General features: G+C 42.1%; 1 protein-coding gene across 1 annotated transcript in view; it reads right to left on the bottom strand.

Moving 5' to 3' along the window:
• LOC122801541 overlaps nucleotides 1-18,391 on the bottom strand; it is a gene marked incomplete in the record, with an annotated part of 1,254,309 nt that overhangs the window by 365,606 nt on the left and 870,312 nt on the right. The window contains 1 exon segment of the mRNA XM_044070969.1: nucleotides 8,793-10,042. Within this exon segment, the coding sequence (XP_043926904.1) occupies nucleotides 8,793-10,042 (1,250 nt within the window).

Here is an 18,391-nt window from a genome sequence, read left to right as displayed (position 1 = left end):
CTGATGGAGCACCTAAATAGGGAGACTGTGAAATTGGATGAAACTATTAAGAGGGACATTGTTTTTACGGCATTTAAACATCAATATTTTAAAATCTTTGCCCAGGTGGATATTTCGAGTAAGGTGGTGATTAAGAGGAAGAATCCTAAGTTGGAAAGAGACCAATTGGACTATTCCAATGGGAAGGCTTACCCAAAACCATCACGTTGGCAGCAAAGAAACTGAGATGAGGTGTTTGATGGTGGTCCGGATTGTAGCAGTAAGCGGTCCATCTTCTTCCGGCTTTTTCCCAGTTAGGGGTCGCCACAGCGGATCACCTATTCGCTCATGATTGGCAGTGGAGTTCTATGATGTCGAGTTGCCAGCCTGGAGCTCAACCTTCCACGGAAGGCGTACACACACCTAGGGCCAATTTAGAGTATCCAATCCACCGACAGCATGTCTTTGGGATGTGGGAGGAAACCGAAGAACCCGGAGGAAACCTACGCGACCACAGGGAGGACATGCAGACTCCGCACAGAAGGCACCCCACCCGAAGATCGAACCAGAGACCCTTCTTGCTGTGAGGTGGCAATGCTAACAGCTGCACCACCATGGCCGCCCAAGTAAGCGGTCCATCTAATGCTGGATTAACTTCTTTAAACCAACAAAATGTCCTTTTAGAGGAAGGGAAGTTCCGAACATATTCGTAACCAAAAAAAGAATTTTTCGAACAGAGAATGGACTGGGAGTGGTGTACAATATGAGGAGGCAGAGAATGGGCTCCGACACTCAGGTGAACTATCACCAAAAATGTAGGCGAGATACCAAATACTGGAACTTATCAATTGGTTTACAACAGTACTGGGGATTTTAAAATATACCATTATAGTGCTGGACAACTAAATGTAAACCATGCAGACATATTTAGTAAGGGTCTGACTTTTGTGCCGACAAGGGCAAAGATTACAGACTTAACCGATTTAAAATGATATACTAGGAAATTGAACCTGGCTGTGTACTTTCATGGTTCCACCTTGAGGGGAAATAATTTGTATAAATTACTGAGCACTTTTAATCCCTGTTTACACCCAGTGTTGAAGTCATTTGAGGAAATGTGTGAATTGGATTCAAGACATTTACTTAAAAGAACTGGAGTGCAAGGTGACTAATTTAAAAATTGAACAGAAAATTGTGTTGGATAAAATTTGAGGTGTAGAAGGGACCTAAGATTTGTGGAACCAGACAAAGGGGGAAGCTTAGTGGTAATGAATATTATGGATTATAAACAACGTATGTTGCAGTTACTATATGAAGATAATTATGTTGAAGCATCCCTTAATGTGGTAAACATCTCATATGGTAGAATAGATTATTGCTTGGAAGATATGTTGACCCAAGGGCAAATTACCACTGAAGCCCATTCGTTTATGTATGTGGAGCATCCTAAGGTGGCGACAATCTTTAGTATACCAAATATACATAAAGACCTTGATAATCCACCTTTACGTCCATAGTTGAGATGCTGGTCACACTAAAACCTATCATACAGCAAAATATGTGGATATGCAATTGAAAAATAAATTACAGGCCTTAAAATATTTATGTCGTGATTCGTGGGACTTTGACTAAATGTAATGTAGGGCGAACTGTAACTAAATTGGAGAAAATAATGTTTATAACAGTGGATGCTAAAGATTTGTATACCTGTATCCCACAGGATGTAGGGGCTGAATGGTTTACTGATGTTATTCCTATTTCACAGGATAAGATAAATGTCACATTTGTTGGAAATTGTGTTATGCAACAATTATATCTTCTACGATGGTCACTACTTTAAGCAAGTTCAAGGTGTGGCGATCGGGTCCCCCTAAGCCCATTGTATGCGAATGTAGTTATGGCCAGTTGGGAGAAAAAGGTTTTATTTAGTTCTGAATATATGTCCCATGTTAAAATGTACACACTTTTTTTTTTAGATGACCTGTTTTTTTCTATGGGATGGATCCAAGGAATTAATACAGGAATTTGTGCAATATTTAAATCGGTCTACTGATTTTTTTTTTACAGGTTTTTATTCCATGTAGGGGAAGTTCAACTTGCATACTTGGATGTTTTAATTAGTAAGGATGTAAGCAAAGGGGTGTTGAAGTCAACTACATTCAGGAATAAAACCTACTCCAAGTTCCTACATTATATAGGAACCACCTGTTTCATATTAAAAAGGCGGTCATAATGGCCAATTGGTACAGGCCGCAAGGATGATTAGTATGCTTAATGAATTTATGGAGGAGTGTGAATTTGCAGGGAAAATGTTTTTGAACAGAGATTATCCTAAACAAATGGTTGATGCTTTAATACAAGAGGTAAAAGTTAAAAAAAAATAAAATAAAATAAAAGGTCAGTATAAACCTTTAAGTTATGATATACCGGATACTGACTAAGGCTCTTGCCACGCCTATAGTGCCTTTTTTAAGCAAGGTTCAAATGACAAATTCACCACCGTAACAGGTACAAGGCAAGCACAATCTGAGAGTAATGCTACTCAATGCTAGAAGTCTAAACCTCAAAATGCACTCACTCAAGGCACTCCTTAAAATGGAGAACATGGACATCTGTGCAGTGACAGAGACCTGGTTCAAAGCTCCAGAGAGCACCCCTGCGTTACCAGGCTATAATTCATACCACACCTATCGGCCACTTAACCCGGAGCAAAGCACTAAAGGTTTAGGTGTGTCCAGTTCATTAAGGATATCCACACCTCCAGGCTAGCTGCACAGCATAATGCATCCGAGATTATCCAAGTGCAACTAATTCTGGGCAAGACCGCAATCCAAATTGTAGCTTGCTACAGACCCCCCACCATGCCCCAGGATTCCCACTCCTCATTTCTTGATACACTGGAAAGTATTAGGGTACAACCCAACACCCTAATAGTGGGTGATTTCAACTACCCCACCATTAACTGGGAAAAGTACTCATGTACCAACTCCTTTGCTCAACGTTTTCTGGAATTCATAAATTCCAACGCCTTGAATCAACTTATTCACACCCCCCACCAGGGGCAGCAATATCCTAGACCTGGTCATTACCAACATGGGCAACCGGTGTTCCACACCAGAGGTTAATTCCTCATTCGTCAGATCCGACCACAAGCTAATCACCCTAGACATCCACATCGTGCCCCCCACCCCCAATTAGGGAAACCACCATAAAAACCTTCTCCAAAGCCAACTTCACTTCTTCAGACAGAAGTGGCAAACTTCATGACACCCATGCAGACGGACAACAGAGGTATGACTGCTGAATCCTACACAAATGCACTTTATAAGCACTTAGACGAGTGCATGGATCATGCTATCCCTCATAGAACCAAGATGCTATCTTCCAAACAAAGGAAGCCAATCTGGTGGCCCTCTGCCATAAACAAACTCTACAACAGAAGAAAGAGACCGTTGCAAAAGAGTAAAATCACGACTGGAGAAACTCCCTGGTAAGAAGCTGAGATCCCTCAAAATCCTCCAAAGCTAGTTACGAAAACAAAATTGTCACTGACTCTAAAGACAACCACAAAGCATTCTATAGCTATGTCAAGAATCTCAATGGCAACACTCAGATTTGCTCTTCGTTACAGCGCAATGGCACTAAATATACAGAACCAACTGATATTGCCAACATACTGGCAGATAGGTTCAGTGCTAACTTTACCCCCTCTCTCACCCCCCTAGAGGGCCATCTCTATACCGGAAGAATGCAAAGTTCCTGCAATCACAGCTGCACAGGTAAAAAAACACATTCTCAAAAGCCAAGAACACAGCATCCATGGGACCTGACAATATCCCAGGCTGCGTTCTACACGAACTAAAGAATGAACTGGCACCCTACCCAAGTACCAAGTTCAATCATAGCCTCACTTCAGGCTTTGTGCCCACTGAATGGCACACCGCGACGGTTATTCCACTCCACAAAGGGGGAGCCATGACGGACCCCGGGAACTACCGCCCCATTAGCCTGACGAGCCTGGTCTGCAAGGCCATGGAACGTATCATGGAACTCAAAGACATTGGTAATCTCCCAACTCTGGACCCTACCCAGTTTGGGTTTGTAAAAGGCAGATCATGTCTCCTAATCCTGAATGACGACTTTGAAGCAGTCACCAAAGCCATAGATGAGGCTAAGGTGGTTCTCAAAGCTTATCTAGATCTCGCCAAGGCTTTGACACCATCCCCCACTCTGGAATTATAGATAAGCTCACTAAACTAGGTATAAATCCCTATGTCACAAGATGGGTTGCCAACTGGCTCACAGATAGAACCCACACTGTGAAAGTAGCAGACTCCAAACCAGACTTCAGACCAGTGACAAGTGGAGTACCACAGGGTTCAGTCCTGGGTCCTCTCCTGTTTGGTATCTACTTCTCTGAAGTACAGGCTAAAACAGAAGGTCTTTGGCTAACAGTCTGCAGATGACTGCAAACTAGGAGCCATAATCAAAACTCCTAACGATGTGGACATACTACAAAAGGGCCTCCGACAGATGCCTGGTGTCAAAGCCATGGCCTCAAACTCAATGCCAAAAAGTGCATTGTCATCCCCTTTAGTAAAAACTCTAACCATGAACTATCACATAAGTGGTAGTCTACTTAACGCCAAAAGTGTGATGAGAGACCTTGAGACACAGGTGGAAAGTAGTCTCTCCTTTGATAATTACATCACCACAGTGGTCAGAAAATCCTTCTACGTGGCTCACCTCATCACAAAAGGTTTCTCATCCAGAAAAAGAGGGGTAGTTTTCCCCTCTACTCATCACTCAGACACATTATAGAGTACAACACCCCTTTTGGCATGTACCTCACAAGACATCTACAACTGGAAAGGCCACAGAAATACCTCACAAAGAGGATTACTTACCTCAAACAGATGCCCTACGCAGACAGTCTCAAAAACTTCCAGCTTTACTCCGTCACATATCACCTACTCAGAGGCGATATCTGCCTAACATACAAAGCTATGTCAAACCCAAAGCTGTTTGACATGCTCCACTAAAGGAAATCCCAATCCCTCTGAGCTACACTCAAGGGACCTAAACCGTGTCACCACAATAAAGAGAACATGCTGGAGGGATAGATTCCTGTCCCAGAGACTTCCCATACTCTGGAACAGACTACCTTTGTCAAACAGAGCTCCTCATTAGCACTCCAAGAAAAATCTTGATGACTGGTTGGGAAATAGGAAATTCACCCCAGGGATCACTTAAGTGGAGTGGAAAAATTGTCTAATGAAGGCTGGGGTTCAGCCGAAAGCGCTTACTTGAATAAACAAACTTATGACAGTTGCTGGCTTTGATTTTTATTTTCAAGACTACTTGCTTACAGAAAAGCATGTGTTTTAGACTACAGCAAGGGTATTAATCTAGACATTTACCTATACAGAAATAAGAGAACACATCTCAACTCTACACATAATATAATCAGTGCACTTTTACACCCCAGCAACCCAAGATTACAGCATACTAACTAATTTGCTTTTATCCAACCTTTCTTCTTTTTTTTTAAACACTGTAAAGCCAACTAAAAAGATATTTGTTTGCTTTAATATCTTTCTCACATAAATCACTGAAAGGACTCGGCCTAACCCCCATATTTAAAATACCCCTCACTACATACTACAAAAATCTGCTTTACTATACATGCAATTTTTATCATGAAATGTTTATACAAATACTATTAACAAAAATTATTTTACTTACAATTATTTTTCTCTTTTAGTGTCCTAAACATTAAAATATATGCTCCCTATTTATGTCAAAGTCCACCCACACATTTAAAGTAAAAAAAAAGTCCATTCTTTCTCAGGCACTTTTTTTCTTGTAAAACCATATTTCACAAATGTGACTGATGCTTAATTTCACATTTATTTACTAATTTCAGTGTTGCCAGTCTTCTTCCTGTTCATCTCCATCTCCCAAAACCAGACTCTGGTTAAGTCCAAGGTACTCCCAATTCTTCTAGTCAACTCCTGTTTTTTTCTGTCCCTCAAGTATTTTCTTTTGGAACACTGGAAAATGTTTCACTGGCAAAAGTCTCTCAATGAGCTTTATTGTCAGATGACTGAGCAGAGTCCCTTCTGTCTGATGGCTTACTGTTGGTTGGATAAACTTTTGTACTTTCTCCTTAGCTTGCTCTGCATCAAAATCTTTGACAAAACAAGTTTCTGATATTTCAGGGAAAAAATATTCTGAAGACAGATGGATACAGCAGCTTGAATATCACACCTGCCTCTCATCATTCCCCAATTGCTAGGATGAATTTGCTTCTCTTCAGCCTGGTGTAGAATGAATAATAATTTTCCACAAATTCTGCTGTCTCCAATTCTTAATACTCTTCCCTTCTGCCAAAGTTTTGTCAGGAACAACTCTTTCTGCTGGTGACTGCCTCTATTTTTATTTATTTTATTTCACATTTGTTAACCGGGTTAGTCCAACTGGGTAAGAAATTACCCATTTTCAGTGGAGACCAGAGGGGAAAAGCCCTGAACAAAACATACAAATACGTACAAATAGAGACAAGTTAACAGTATAAAGACAATGGATAAGAAAATAAATGTAATCCAAGGAATAGTACATAGCTATACGAACCCAGGTCTTGGCTGCTTTCTTACGGGCAGGTTTGGCGCATACAATCAGTGTACCCTTTCAAATAAATTCTGCTGTGGAATACCAGTCTAGTTGCTTTTTATCTGAATTGCTATACTTCTTCGATGTTAAATTCATTTATTTTAATCAGCTTCGAGTTCATTTGATTATTTTTCCTCTAAATTATTGGAAGCAATCTCCTGTACCAAAGCTGAAGCTTCAGCTACTTTTTTGCTGAACAGATGCAGGATTTTTCCCAGTCAATGTTTTCTCTTCACCTTTTCTACTTGATTTTCTTTCAAGTTCTCTAAATTTCTTCTTTGCCGGCATCCAGGAGGCAGTGTACTTACTAGTCAGAAATAAACTTTACTCAAGCTGGCAGAATTACTAACTCTTATTTCTCAGTTTCTTTTTTCACACTTGAATTAAGCTGTGGATCAGTGTGCAGCCATTTTGGAAAGTCGAAACACAAATATGCTTTGACAAAAAGGGCATGGAATGGTTTAATTATCCTTACCCAGCTCAGACAAAAGGACCTCTCTGTCCTCAGAGTCCCTTACCACATCACACATGATGTAACACACCCACCCCCTTTCTAGCTCAGAAATGGAGGCGCCCACCACTGGCTAACACGAATGATGCCAAGTTTAATTGGGGCATCAGTACTTGTGAATGAGCTGCCATAGAACTGTCTTGTGAGGGATGTACCAGTGGCATCAGTCCAACCTTGCTCAGGGTGTGCTCTCACATGGCTGTTGACAAGTACACAAAGTTCTTAGTCCAAGATGCCATTGCTGAACAACTGTAAAATGACTCAATGGACATTTGCCAGGGACAAGAAAAGATGCCCGTGTCAGTTCAAGAACAAGATGAATAGGGTTTGCTCACTCCTTAGAATACCCCCCCCCCAAGGTGGTTGATAAAGGTAATCTTTTCATGACCCCCTGCTCGTCTCAGCAAAGACTGAACTCTATCCCTTTTTAGGTGAAAATGAACTGACAACACATGATGCCATCTGCATGTCAGTTGGTACTTGTACTGTAGGAAGCCCACTCCTTCAAAACTCCACTAGCTGTCTGGATGTTGGCTCCTTCCAATGACTGAAGTTGCCAGGGATAAGAAGGCAAAGATGATAAAAAAATTATCTGAACTATGCAAGAAGCAGAACTGGTGGGTGAAGGGGCTGGTCATGCTCTTCCCAATTTTATACACAATTTTGCATTTACAATGAAGTTTACATTGTACATTTACACATTAACAATGTACATATACGTGTAAATACTGTTAATGCTTTACTTCTTCAGAGGCACACCTTAGCTATGTATTCTACATGCCATCTTTAACAAGTGTCTTGATGGGAATCTTATTTTGGCATTGTGGCTTGAGTCCTGGCTGAAGAGTCACTGGACCAGTTCACATACCTGGTTAAAGTATATATGTATAACTAAATGCATAAATCAATAACTAAATAAATAACACTCTGGCACGAGACTTGTGTGATCAAAAGTACTGCTGCTTAAAAAAAAAAAAAACTTAAAGGACTCCAAATATTACCTCTCCCCATAAATTCTTTCCCAGAGATAAACTGGAAAAAAAAAAAAAAAAAAAAAAAAAAAAGACAATTGCCTATTACTAGGCACTACAAAGGGCAGGCTGGTTTCAAAGATGCATCTTTTAGCCAGTAAAACTGTTTATAAGATTACAAAGTGTAGCAGTAGCTATCCATGCAAGAGACTACTTGTTCCTTTACCTACTAATGCATAACATTTCAAACAATTCTCTCACATTTCTGTACTAGCTGTAGTTGCCACTTAAAACCTTTTGGATACTATTAGCCTACTATGTTTAGAACTTAACTGTCAGCTTAACCCACCAAGACTTTCCACTTATTTCCACAAAATGACCAAATTTCATCCTTCCAGGTGTCAACATTACATCTCTTTACCTTGACATTTAATCTTACTTAGGACTGCATTTCTCAGATGGACAGATGAATTTAGTTACCAAAAGCTTAACCTCTAAAAACTCAGCATGACGATGTTAAAAAGAGAAACAGTATCAACCAGATCAGAAACAAAGTACAGTGGAAAAATAAATGATAAAATAAGAGTTTTCTGAAATTCTTGATGCCACTGGATTTTACCTTGAATGAACCATTAATAAATAGTGCAAAGGTTACTTACCATGGAATGATGGCTGGGAGTAGCTGAACAACAAGAAGCTCTAAGTGCCACATTCGTTGAGTATATGTTTTTTGAATATCGTCTTCTGGTTAAAGGCATTTCTTCAGCATCATTCACAACATTCTGCAACAAAATATCATCAACACCAAAAGAGCACTTTGGAACACAGTGAGGGGATCTATTACCGGGCAGAGTTTTGATTTTTTTCACTGAAGATGAAAATAGCATATCTTCAATACTGGGCTCATTTCTCAATTTACGTTTAACAGGTAAACATGGTGACAAAAAGCGATTTGAATTATTAACAGTCACAGATTGTAGTGGTGCTTCATATTCCAAATGAACTGGAGTCAGGCATGAATGTTTGCGATTCTGCTTAGCCAGTCCCTGATAAAGATGATGAAATTCATCCAACATTTCTTTTCGACTTCTCTGGGTATTGGGATAATAAGATGACCACAAAGATGAAGATCTTTGTGTGGAATAGCTGGAAGGCAGAGATGCTGAATCAACCTGAAAATGTTTATATGGATCTGCTGACTTTGTTTTAATGGTTTTAGGTCCATTGGTTGCACTGTTCAAAGGAAAGTGGCATTGTGTCTTTGGAACTTTTCTTATAGGTTTACTGCAGCCAAGATGCTCTTTGGGAAAGTGTAAATCAAAAGAAGAGCAACAATCTGTTTTATTTTTCTTGGCTGTACCAGACTGAAAATCCAGTGCATTCGGCAATGCAGCACTTAAGTAATTGGGAGGACAGCTGTTGAATATTTTAGGCCGTGAGGAAGAAAATGATGAATCTGAAAGACTGCTCATATGCAACGCAGTTTGCCTGCTGATGTATGGGTGATCTTTGATAGCATGTCTGTTCTTATTTCTCTGCCTCAAATTTCTGTAGTAATTAATTACAATTGCAGCTGCAGCTTTAGTTAAAGCTCTTTCGCAGTTACGCTGAATAGTGTTATTAAATATTTGTAAAATACTTGGGTACATTTCAGCAACTGTGATGTTACAGTGCGTTTCACAGCTTAGCATTTCTTTGCGACAACTAAAGAAATCATTACAGTACTTCATTAAGGTCAGTTCTTCACTTGCAACATCACTCCAGTTGGGAGCGCAAACAATTTTATTCATAAGACATTCAGCACTACTACAGGGCGTAATGGATACCATAGAACTGTCACCAGTTCTGCACTTGAAGTCCGAATTAGATGTGTATGATGAACATACATATGCTGAACCAGAGCCAGAAGCTTTCAAAGAAAAAAGAAAAAAATGTAATGTCAGAATTGCTTTTGTAATATATTTGTACCACACTCAAATCAATATTTAATTAAATAAACAAAAGTAGAAGTGACATTTTAACAGCTTTCAGGAGTCATAATCAGCTCAACAAAGTCTGCATTTAAGTTGAAGACCCTTTCGCAGTAAAGATTCGCAATTAGCACAAGAACCACAAGTAAAAAAGTACAGTTTTGTACCTACCATAAATGTAGATGTTCGAAGATCCACATTGCTGCAGTCCTTACATATGGGTAGTCCGCTGTCCTCAGTCGGCCCGAATACCAAAGTATTAGGCTGACGTCGGTCAAGGCGCTTAAAACTGACATCAGGACGTCAGGGTACAAAAGCGCATGACCGACGTCATTTCCTCAGTCTTTTCTTGCACCAGATGTCAGAAGGCCCTAACAAGAAAGGCCAAAGCCAAAAACCAGCAAAACCTAACCAACCACCCGTGCACTAACCATATTTACAATATGTACAACACAAACCACACCACCACCTTCAACAACAGAGGGAAGGAGGGAGGGTAAGTTGGACTGCAGCAATGTGGATCTTGAACATCTACATTTATGGTAGGTACAAAACTGTACTATGTTCTTCATCTCACATTGCTGCAGTCCTTACATATAGGTAGAATCCCAAAGCAGAGGTAAGGGAGGATGGCAAAACTATAAAGCATTAGGAGCTGCCAACATGCCTTGTAAAATTGCAGTTGCAAATCCAGCCCTAGATTTAGAGTAAAGTGGAAGGTGGTAATGCTTAGAGAAAGTATGCACTGAACTCCAAGTAGCTGCTTCCAAAATATCTTTAGTAGCCACCCCTTAAAAAGCTGTAGAAGTGGCAGTAGCCCTAGTGGAATGAGGCCTAATCCCAGCTGGAATCTCCTTACCATGATGGGAATAACAGAAAGCAATACAAAAACCAATCCACTTAGAAATAGTTTGTTTTGAAACAGGTTTGCCCTGAGAACCCAAAGCAAAAGAAACAAACAACTGCTGAGACTGCCTGAACCCTTTAGTTCTGCTCAAATAATATCGCAACTGTCTGTGTATATCCAAAGTGTGCAAAATCTTTTCCCCTTTATTTTGGGGGTTTGCATAAAAAGTAGGCAAATGAATAGTTTGGTTTAAGGCCACACTAGAAACCACTTTAGGCATAAAAGAAGGGTTAGTACGCAAAGATACCCTATCCTTGTGGAAAATTAAGAAAGGCTCAACTGCCATAAGGGCCTGTAATTCAGAAACCCTTCTTGCAGAGGTAATGGCCAACAAAAAAGCAGTCTTCCATGATAAATATTTCAACTCTGCCGATGCTGCAGGCTCAAAAGGTTGTAGAGTGAGTTTCTCCAACACAAAATTGAGATCCCAAGCAGGAGTAGGAGCTCTACGTGGGGTCTTATATTCTTTGCCCCTCTAAGGAATTGCTTAAACAAAGGCTGAGAAAATAATGGTGGGTCACAGTCATAGTGAGCAGAAACTGCTGCAGCATGAACCTTTATAGAGGAGAAGGACAAACCTTTGTCCAATAACTCAGTAAGGTATTGAAGCGCAACACTTAAATTAGGTTTAGAAACATCAAAGTCCTTTGCTGTACTCCAAAATAAAAATCTCCTCCATTTATCTGCGTAAACTTTCCTTGTACTAGGCCTTCTGGCCTCCAAAATAACATTCAACACTTGTTGCGGAAGCTGAGACCCTCCAGGGTTTAAAACAGAATATGCCAGGCTGTCAGATGTAGAGAATGAAGTTTGACATTGAGTAAATGACTGTTCTCCTGAGACAGCAGGTGAGGAATCGAAGGCAAAGGCCATGGAGGCTCCTGTACCAGACTTCTCAGTAATGGGTACCAGTGCTGTCGAGGCCAATCTGGAGCTATTAAAATCATGTTTGGCTTGTCCTGTCTGACCTTCAGCAGTACCTTTGGGAGGAGAGGCAGAGGTGGAAAGGCATACACGTGCAGATTGCTCCAATTGAATGAGAGAGCATCCACTTTCCAAGCTGAGGGATGAAACCTTTTTGTGCAAAACTTTGGCAGCTGGTAATTTAGTGGAGAAGCGAACAGATCTATGTCTGGAGTTCCCCATAACACTGTCAATCTCTGGAATACATGAGGATCCAATTTCCACTCGTGGGGATCCATAATTTGTCTGCTCAACACATCTGCTAAGGAGTTCTGTGCTCCTGGCAGAAACCTTGCCTGAAGATTTAGCTGTAAACTGAGAGCAGTCTCCCACAAAATCATTGCTTGTCTGCATAGAGGATAAGAATGCGTTCCCCCTTGCTTGTAGATGTACCACATGACAGTTGTGTTGTCTGTTTGAATCAACACCTGCCCTGGAAGAAGTAAATCCTTGAAAGCTATCAATGCAAATTGGACTGCTAACATCTCCTTCAAGTTGATATGTAGATGTTGAAGTCTGGCAAGCCACGTGTCTTCTACCCATTTTCCATTTAGATGAGCTCCCCAAGCTTTGTCTGAGGCATCTGTCGTTAAAATCTGACTCGCCTCTGGCCGGGTCACAGAGAGTCCCTTGTTTAGGTGACATTCCTGAGCCCACCACAAAAATTCCTTTTGAATGCAAGGTATTATTTGAATGACAGTGTCCAAATCTTGGCAGTGCTGTGTCCATACATTCTTGAGATACCATTGTAGCTTCCTCATATGCAGTTTGGCATTGGGAAGTACCAGAATACAAGATGCCATGAACCCCAAGGCTTGAAGGACTGTCCTTGCAGTCAGCCTGGACTGATGAGACAACTGGTGGAAGTAAAGAGAAAGATTCTTTTGTTTGTCCGGGGTCAAAAGGCCATCTGGGATGCTGTATTCAGTCTCACACCCAGAAAGCACATGTCCTGAGAGGGTACTAGACTGGACTTTATTTCGTTCACAGAATACCCCAGGCATCTTAACACTGCCATCACATACTGTAAATGATGAAGAAGTTAGTCCTTTTCTTGGGCCAGTATCAGGCAATCGTCCAAATAAGGATAGATCTGTATTCCTCTTAGCCTGAAGAAAGCTACCACTGGAGCCAGAACCTTCGTGAACACTCTGGGCGCAGTAGATAAGCCAAAGGGCAATGCAGAGAACTGATAATGTGAAGTCCCAGCCAGCGCAGATACTTCCTGCAACTGGGCCTAATGGGAACATGAAGGTAAGCCTCCTTGAGATCCAGAGTCACCATCCAGTGATCTTTGCCCAGCAGAGGTAAAAGCTGTTGTAACGTTAACATTTTGAACTTGGGAATGTCCAGATATGTGTTGAGGATGGATAAATCCAAAATTGGTCTCCACGTGTTTCCTTTCTTTGGTACTAGAAACAGGCGAGAATAAAATCCTAGGCCCACTTCTGGCAGAGGGACGGTTGTATGGCCCCTATTTGAAGTAGAGAAATTTGTTTGCGAGCCTCTAGTCTTTGCTGAGGATGAACGTCCGGCATGCCTTTGAAAGGAGGCAAGGTATGGAAATAAAACTTGTAACCCTGGTGTATGATATCCAATACCCATTTGTCTTGTGTAATCAACATCCAATTTTCCTTGAAGAGTGCTAACCTTCCTCCCAAAGGTGCTGCCAGGCAAGAAGGATCTGGCAGCTGAAAAAGAAGGTCATTGGGCCTGTTTACGAAAGGACTGGCCCCTGCCCTCACCCGAAGATTGTGCAGGTGAACTCCCTGTTCTAGGCCTGAAAGAACTCTGAGCTCTGCCCCTACCACGTCTAGATCTACCCCTAGACTGAGAATCATAAGCAGGATACGTCCACCCCTTAGCAGGCCAATTCCTACTAAACTTGGAGGCTGAACTTGCAAAAATCTTTAACAGCCTGCATAGACTTAGCCTTGTCTTCCATTTTCTTCAAGACTGACTCCACAGGTGAACCAAACAACACATCAGACTGCAAAGGAGCATCCAAAATCCTTGTCTTAACATGGTCAGATAAATTCTGATCCTTCAACCAGGCGTGCCTGCGAAGAACTGAGCCAGTGGCAGCCACCCTAGGCGAGGCCTGCACAGCATCAAAACCACACTGTAATGAATGCTTACCCACCTGTTCAGAGACATGCACCAAATCTTGCAATTCTTTACACTCAATGCCTTCCGCCAGAGCATCCACCTTAGACTTCAATTGAGAAAGAAGAAAGTTTTGATATTTCAACATATGAAACTGGCAATTCAAAGCCCTCATAGCTAAGGTAGAAGATGTATAGACCTTCTTTCCCCATCTATCCAAAGCTCTGGCTTCTTTATCTAGAGGAACGGGATTTTTTACAACAGAGGCCTTGACACCCTTAGGCCCCTGACTAATAGTTTCTGGGTCCGCCCTAGGACTCTTATAAAGATATTTATGAGCCTCAGGCACCCTGTAATACCTATCCGGTTTAACAGGAGCAGGAGGCAGAGAATCAGGATTAAGTGAAGCCTCTGCAAACACATCTTCCACAACATCCAGAACAGGGGTATAGCCAAGGGCCTATGCTGGGGTAACAGCAAAAACTCCCTAAGCCTTTTCCTAGAATCAGAGAAGTCCTGACCTTCCCACTTAAAATGTTCCCTCATAGAATGAAGTGTCTCTGAAAAAGAAAAATCCTCTGGAGGAGAAGCAGAAGGAGTGGAATCATCTGCATCAGAATCAGAATAAGGAGAGTACTCCTGCAAGTCTTCAGCTGAAGACTCTGAAACATCCGAAGCCTGCTCAAAACTTCCCAACTCTGGCTCCACCCTAGGCCTCTTATCAGGAGGGGGCATAGAACCTCTAATCAGAGTAATCAAATCTTCTGCCATTTTAAGCATGTGCTTCTTAGGCACAGACCCTGCTGAACTAGGAGTGACACCAACAGAAGCTAAAACTGGCCTGCCTCTGGGAGAAGCCTTGGAAACAGAAGAAGGCCTAACCACCCTAGGAAGGAAGGGGAGTACAGTAACTTGAGAAGCCCCTTCAGCCTGACCTGCTTCCTGAGGTACCACCTCCTGCAAAATCAAAGTCTCCCCCTGAGACTCCAGAGAAGTCTCCGTCGGAACCACCGGTTCCACTGAAGCCTCTAAAGGACCGGCGTCCGGAACGGACGACTCATCTTGCCTGGGTTTAACTGCTTTGTCTTTGCGCTTCTTCGCAGAAGCGGGCGCCGGAGAATCCGACGGCATATTATAATTGCACCGCTTCCCAAAGACCAGCCTAGCACAATCTAACCTTCGCTTAATAGTGCGTTTATTGAACCTAGCACAAAAGCAACACCCAACAACGTCGTGCTCAGGCCCCAAACAAGGAATACACAAAGAATGATAATCCCTATGCAGTATCTGCTTCCCACAAGAAATACAGTTATTCACTTTTTCTGACATCCGGTAAAACACTGAGGCAAGAAAAACCAAAATAATCTAGCGGGTACTTAGCCAACTTGGATTCGGTCTGAAACTCCGAATTCGAAAAATTTCAGAACGCCGAACGGCACTTGCAACGCTGCTTCTGCATCGGACCATGCGGCAAAAAAGACTGAGGAAATGACGTCGGTCATGCGCTTTTGTACCCTGACGTCCTGATGTCAGTTTTAAGCGCCTTGACCGACGTCAGCCTAATACTTTGGTATTCGGGCCGACCGAGGACAGCGGACTACCCATATGTAAGGACTGCAGCAATGTGAGATGAAGAACATCTGCAGTTCTACTCTTTCCACCAAACTTTGTGAGATCTTATAATTTAGCTCCAGTCATGAATTACTGCAGTTTATTCAACTTAGAAATTCCCAACAATTAAATAATTTATTAATTTAATGCTATTATAACCTTCCCCCTACAATACTAATATAGCAGGGGACATGCACCCAAATCCAGGCCCAAACTCATCTTCTCTCAACCCCAAGTGCTCCTCTCACCCCTGGCCAACAAACTCCTCCTCAAACAAATCTCCTTCTACTCTAATACCCGAAGCATTCTAAACAGTTAGTCAATTTAATGCATGGATAGCTACTCATACCCAAGACATAACTGCAGTAACGGAAGCCTGGCTTAAACCTCATAACCAAGATAAAGATATCCTCCCCCCTGGTTATAACAATTCGCCTAGATTGTAAAAACAAAAAAAGTGGTGGGGTTGCAATACTCTACAATAGCAATCTTACAATCTCTCCCATTACACATCCTACCGCATCTTTCTCCCCAGCAGAAACACTGGCAGTTAAACTAAACAACTTTACTACAATTACAATAGTAGCCACCTACAGCTCATCAAGGGAAAATGTTCCACTACTGGAAAATATTCTTTCCCATCTCTCCTTAAACATCCCAAATGAAACAATCCTCCTCGATGACATTATCAATTGGCTAACCCTACATAAGCCAGGATCACAACAAAATATTAACTTACATGGATTTACTCAGCTAATTACTACATCTACACACACTAACAGTACCCATACTATTAACACCCTCATAGATTGGATACTTCTCAACCCCATCTAAATATCACCATCCAGAAACTCTTCGATTCCCTCAGTGACCACTCACCCATAAAGGTGCTAAGGTTCACAAACCATCTCCCTAAACCACACAGATAAATCACTAGACACAATCTCAAGTTTTAACCCTGAAACTTTAAACACTCTCTTAGCTACAGTATGCTGGGACTTCCTTACTCGGCTCTCCCCAGATGAAGCAGTCATTACTTTTAACACTACTCTTCTAGATATAGGTTCATACTAGGCTATCTGACCTGGGGCATTTATAAGCCTAGCTCAATTGTGTTTGGCTTACGCCACCCCTTGATTTGAATATACTGTGCCCTTTTTAAAGTTTAGTTTACTGTGCCTCTGTCTAATAGTAACACAGAAGTAATCCCCGGGACAAACCTACGATCCCCCATCCATTCAAGATTCTTCTTGAAGAGGGTCAGCGAGGTGCTCTGCCTAACACGAATTGGAATTCTATTCCAGAGCGAAGGGAGCCTCTGGGTTATGAATATGTCCCTCCAGCATGTTCTATTTATTTCTGGGCTGAGGTTCAAGTCCCTCGAGTGCGTGGCTCTAAGGGATTTAGATTTACTGAGGTGGAGCATGTCCATTAATTCTGGGTTGGAAATAGCTTTATATGTCAGGCATAGATCGCCTCGAAGTAGGCAGTATGCAACTGAGTAGAGCTGGAGTTTTTTTAATCGAGCAGCATATGGCATCTGAGTCCCTTGATCCTCCTGGTGAGGTACTTTTGGGGTCTTTCTAATTGCTGCAGGTGTCGGGTAAGGTACATCCCAAAGGGGGCATTGTATTCTATGATGGGCCTGATGAGGGATGAATAAAGGGGCACGATTACATCTCTTGATCTAGATGTGAATCCTTTCATGATGAGGTGGGCTATGTAGAAGGTCTTTCTAACCACTTTGCCAATGTGGTTGTCAAAGGAGAGAATGCTATCAACTTGGGTCCCCAGATCCCTAATTACTTTCTTTGTACTTAATGGGTTACCACCTATGTGGTAATTTGTGGGCACATTGTTTTTGCCAAAGGGTATGACTATACACTTTTTGGCATTTAGCTTTAGACCATGGCTCTGGCACCAGTTATCAGTCTCTGCGAGACCTTTTTGAAGAATGTTTGTGTCAGCTGGAGTCTCGATTATGGCGCCCAGTTTGTAGTCATCTGCGAACTTGGTGAGCCATAGTCCTCCCACGTTGGCCTGTACCTCAGAAATGTAAATACCGAACAAGAGAGGCCCCAGGACAGAACCCTGTGGGACGCCACTTGTGACCTGTTTCGAGTCTGACATGGCTCCAGCAACTCTGACTCTGTGGGTTCTGTCCTTGAGCCAGTTTGCGACCCATCTTGTGACATAGGGGTTTATATTCAGGTTGGATAGCTTATCTATGATGCCAGAGTGGGGCATTGTGTCAAATGCCTTTGCGAGGTCCAGACAGGCTGTGTGGACTTCCTTCCCTTCATCTATGGCCTTGTTGACTGTTTCGAAGAAGTCGACCAGGTTCAAAAGGCAGGATTCTGCCCTTGACGAAGCCAAATTGGGTAGGATCTAGTGTCTGTAGGTCCCCAATGTCTTTGTTTATGAGTTCCATGATGATCCTCTCCATAGCCTTGCAGACTAGGCTAGTCAGGCTTATGGGGCAATAGTTTCCAGGTTCTGCAGAGGCGCCACCTTTGTGGAGTGGGACCACTGTTGCTGTACGCCATTCTTTGGGCACATATCCTGTAGTGAGGCTGAGATTGTACAGCAGTTTTACTTGATGGATTAGTTCTTCTTGGAGTTCATGTAGGACGCAACCCGGGACGCCATCTGGTCCCATGGAAGCAGTGTTTTTTGCTTTGGAGGCGGCCCCCCCTTAAAA

The sequence above is a fragment of the Protopterus annectens genome, chromosome 5.part0 (genome assembly GCF_019279795.1).
Source record: "Protopterus annectens isolate FY-2018-M chromosome 5.part0, PAN1.0, whole genome shotgun sequence".
Taxonomy (NCBI): Eukaryota; Metazoa; Chordata; order Ceratodontiformes; family Protopteridae; genus Protopterus; species Protopterus annectens.
The sequence above is the reverse complement of the archived record's forward strand: the minus strand, read 5'-3'. Positions and strand labels throughout refer to the sequence as shown.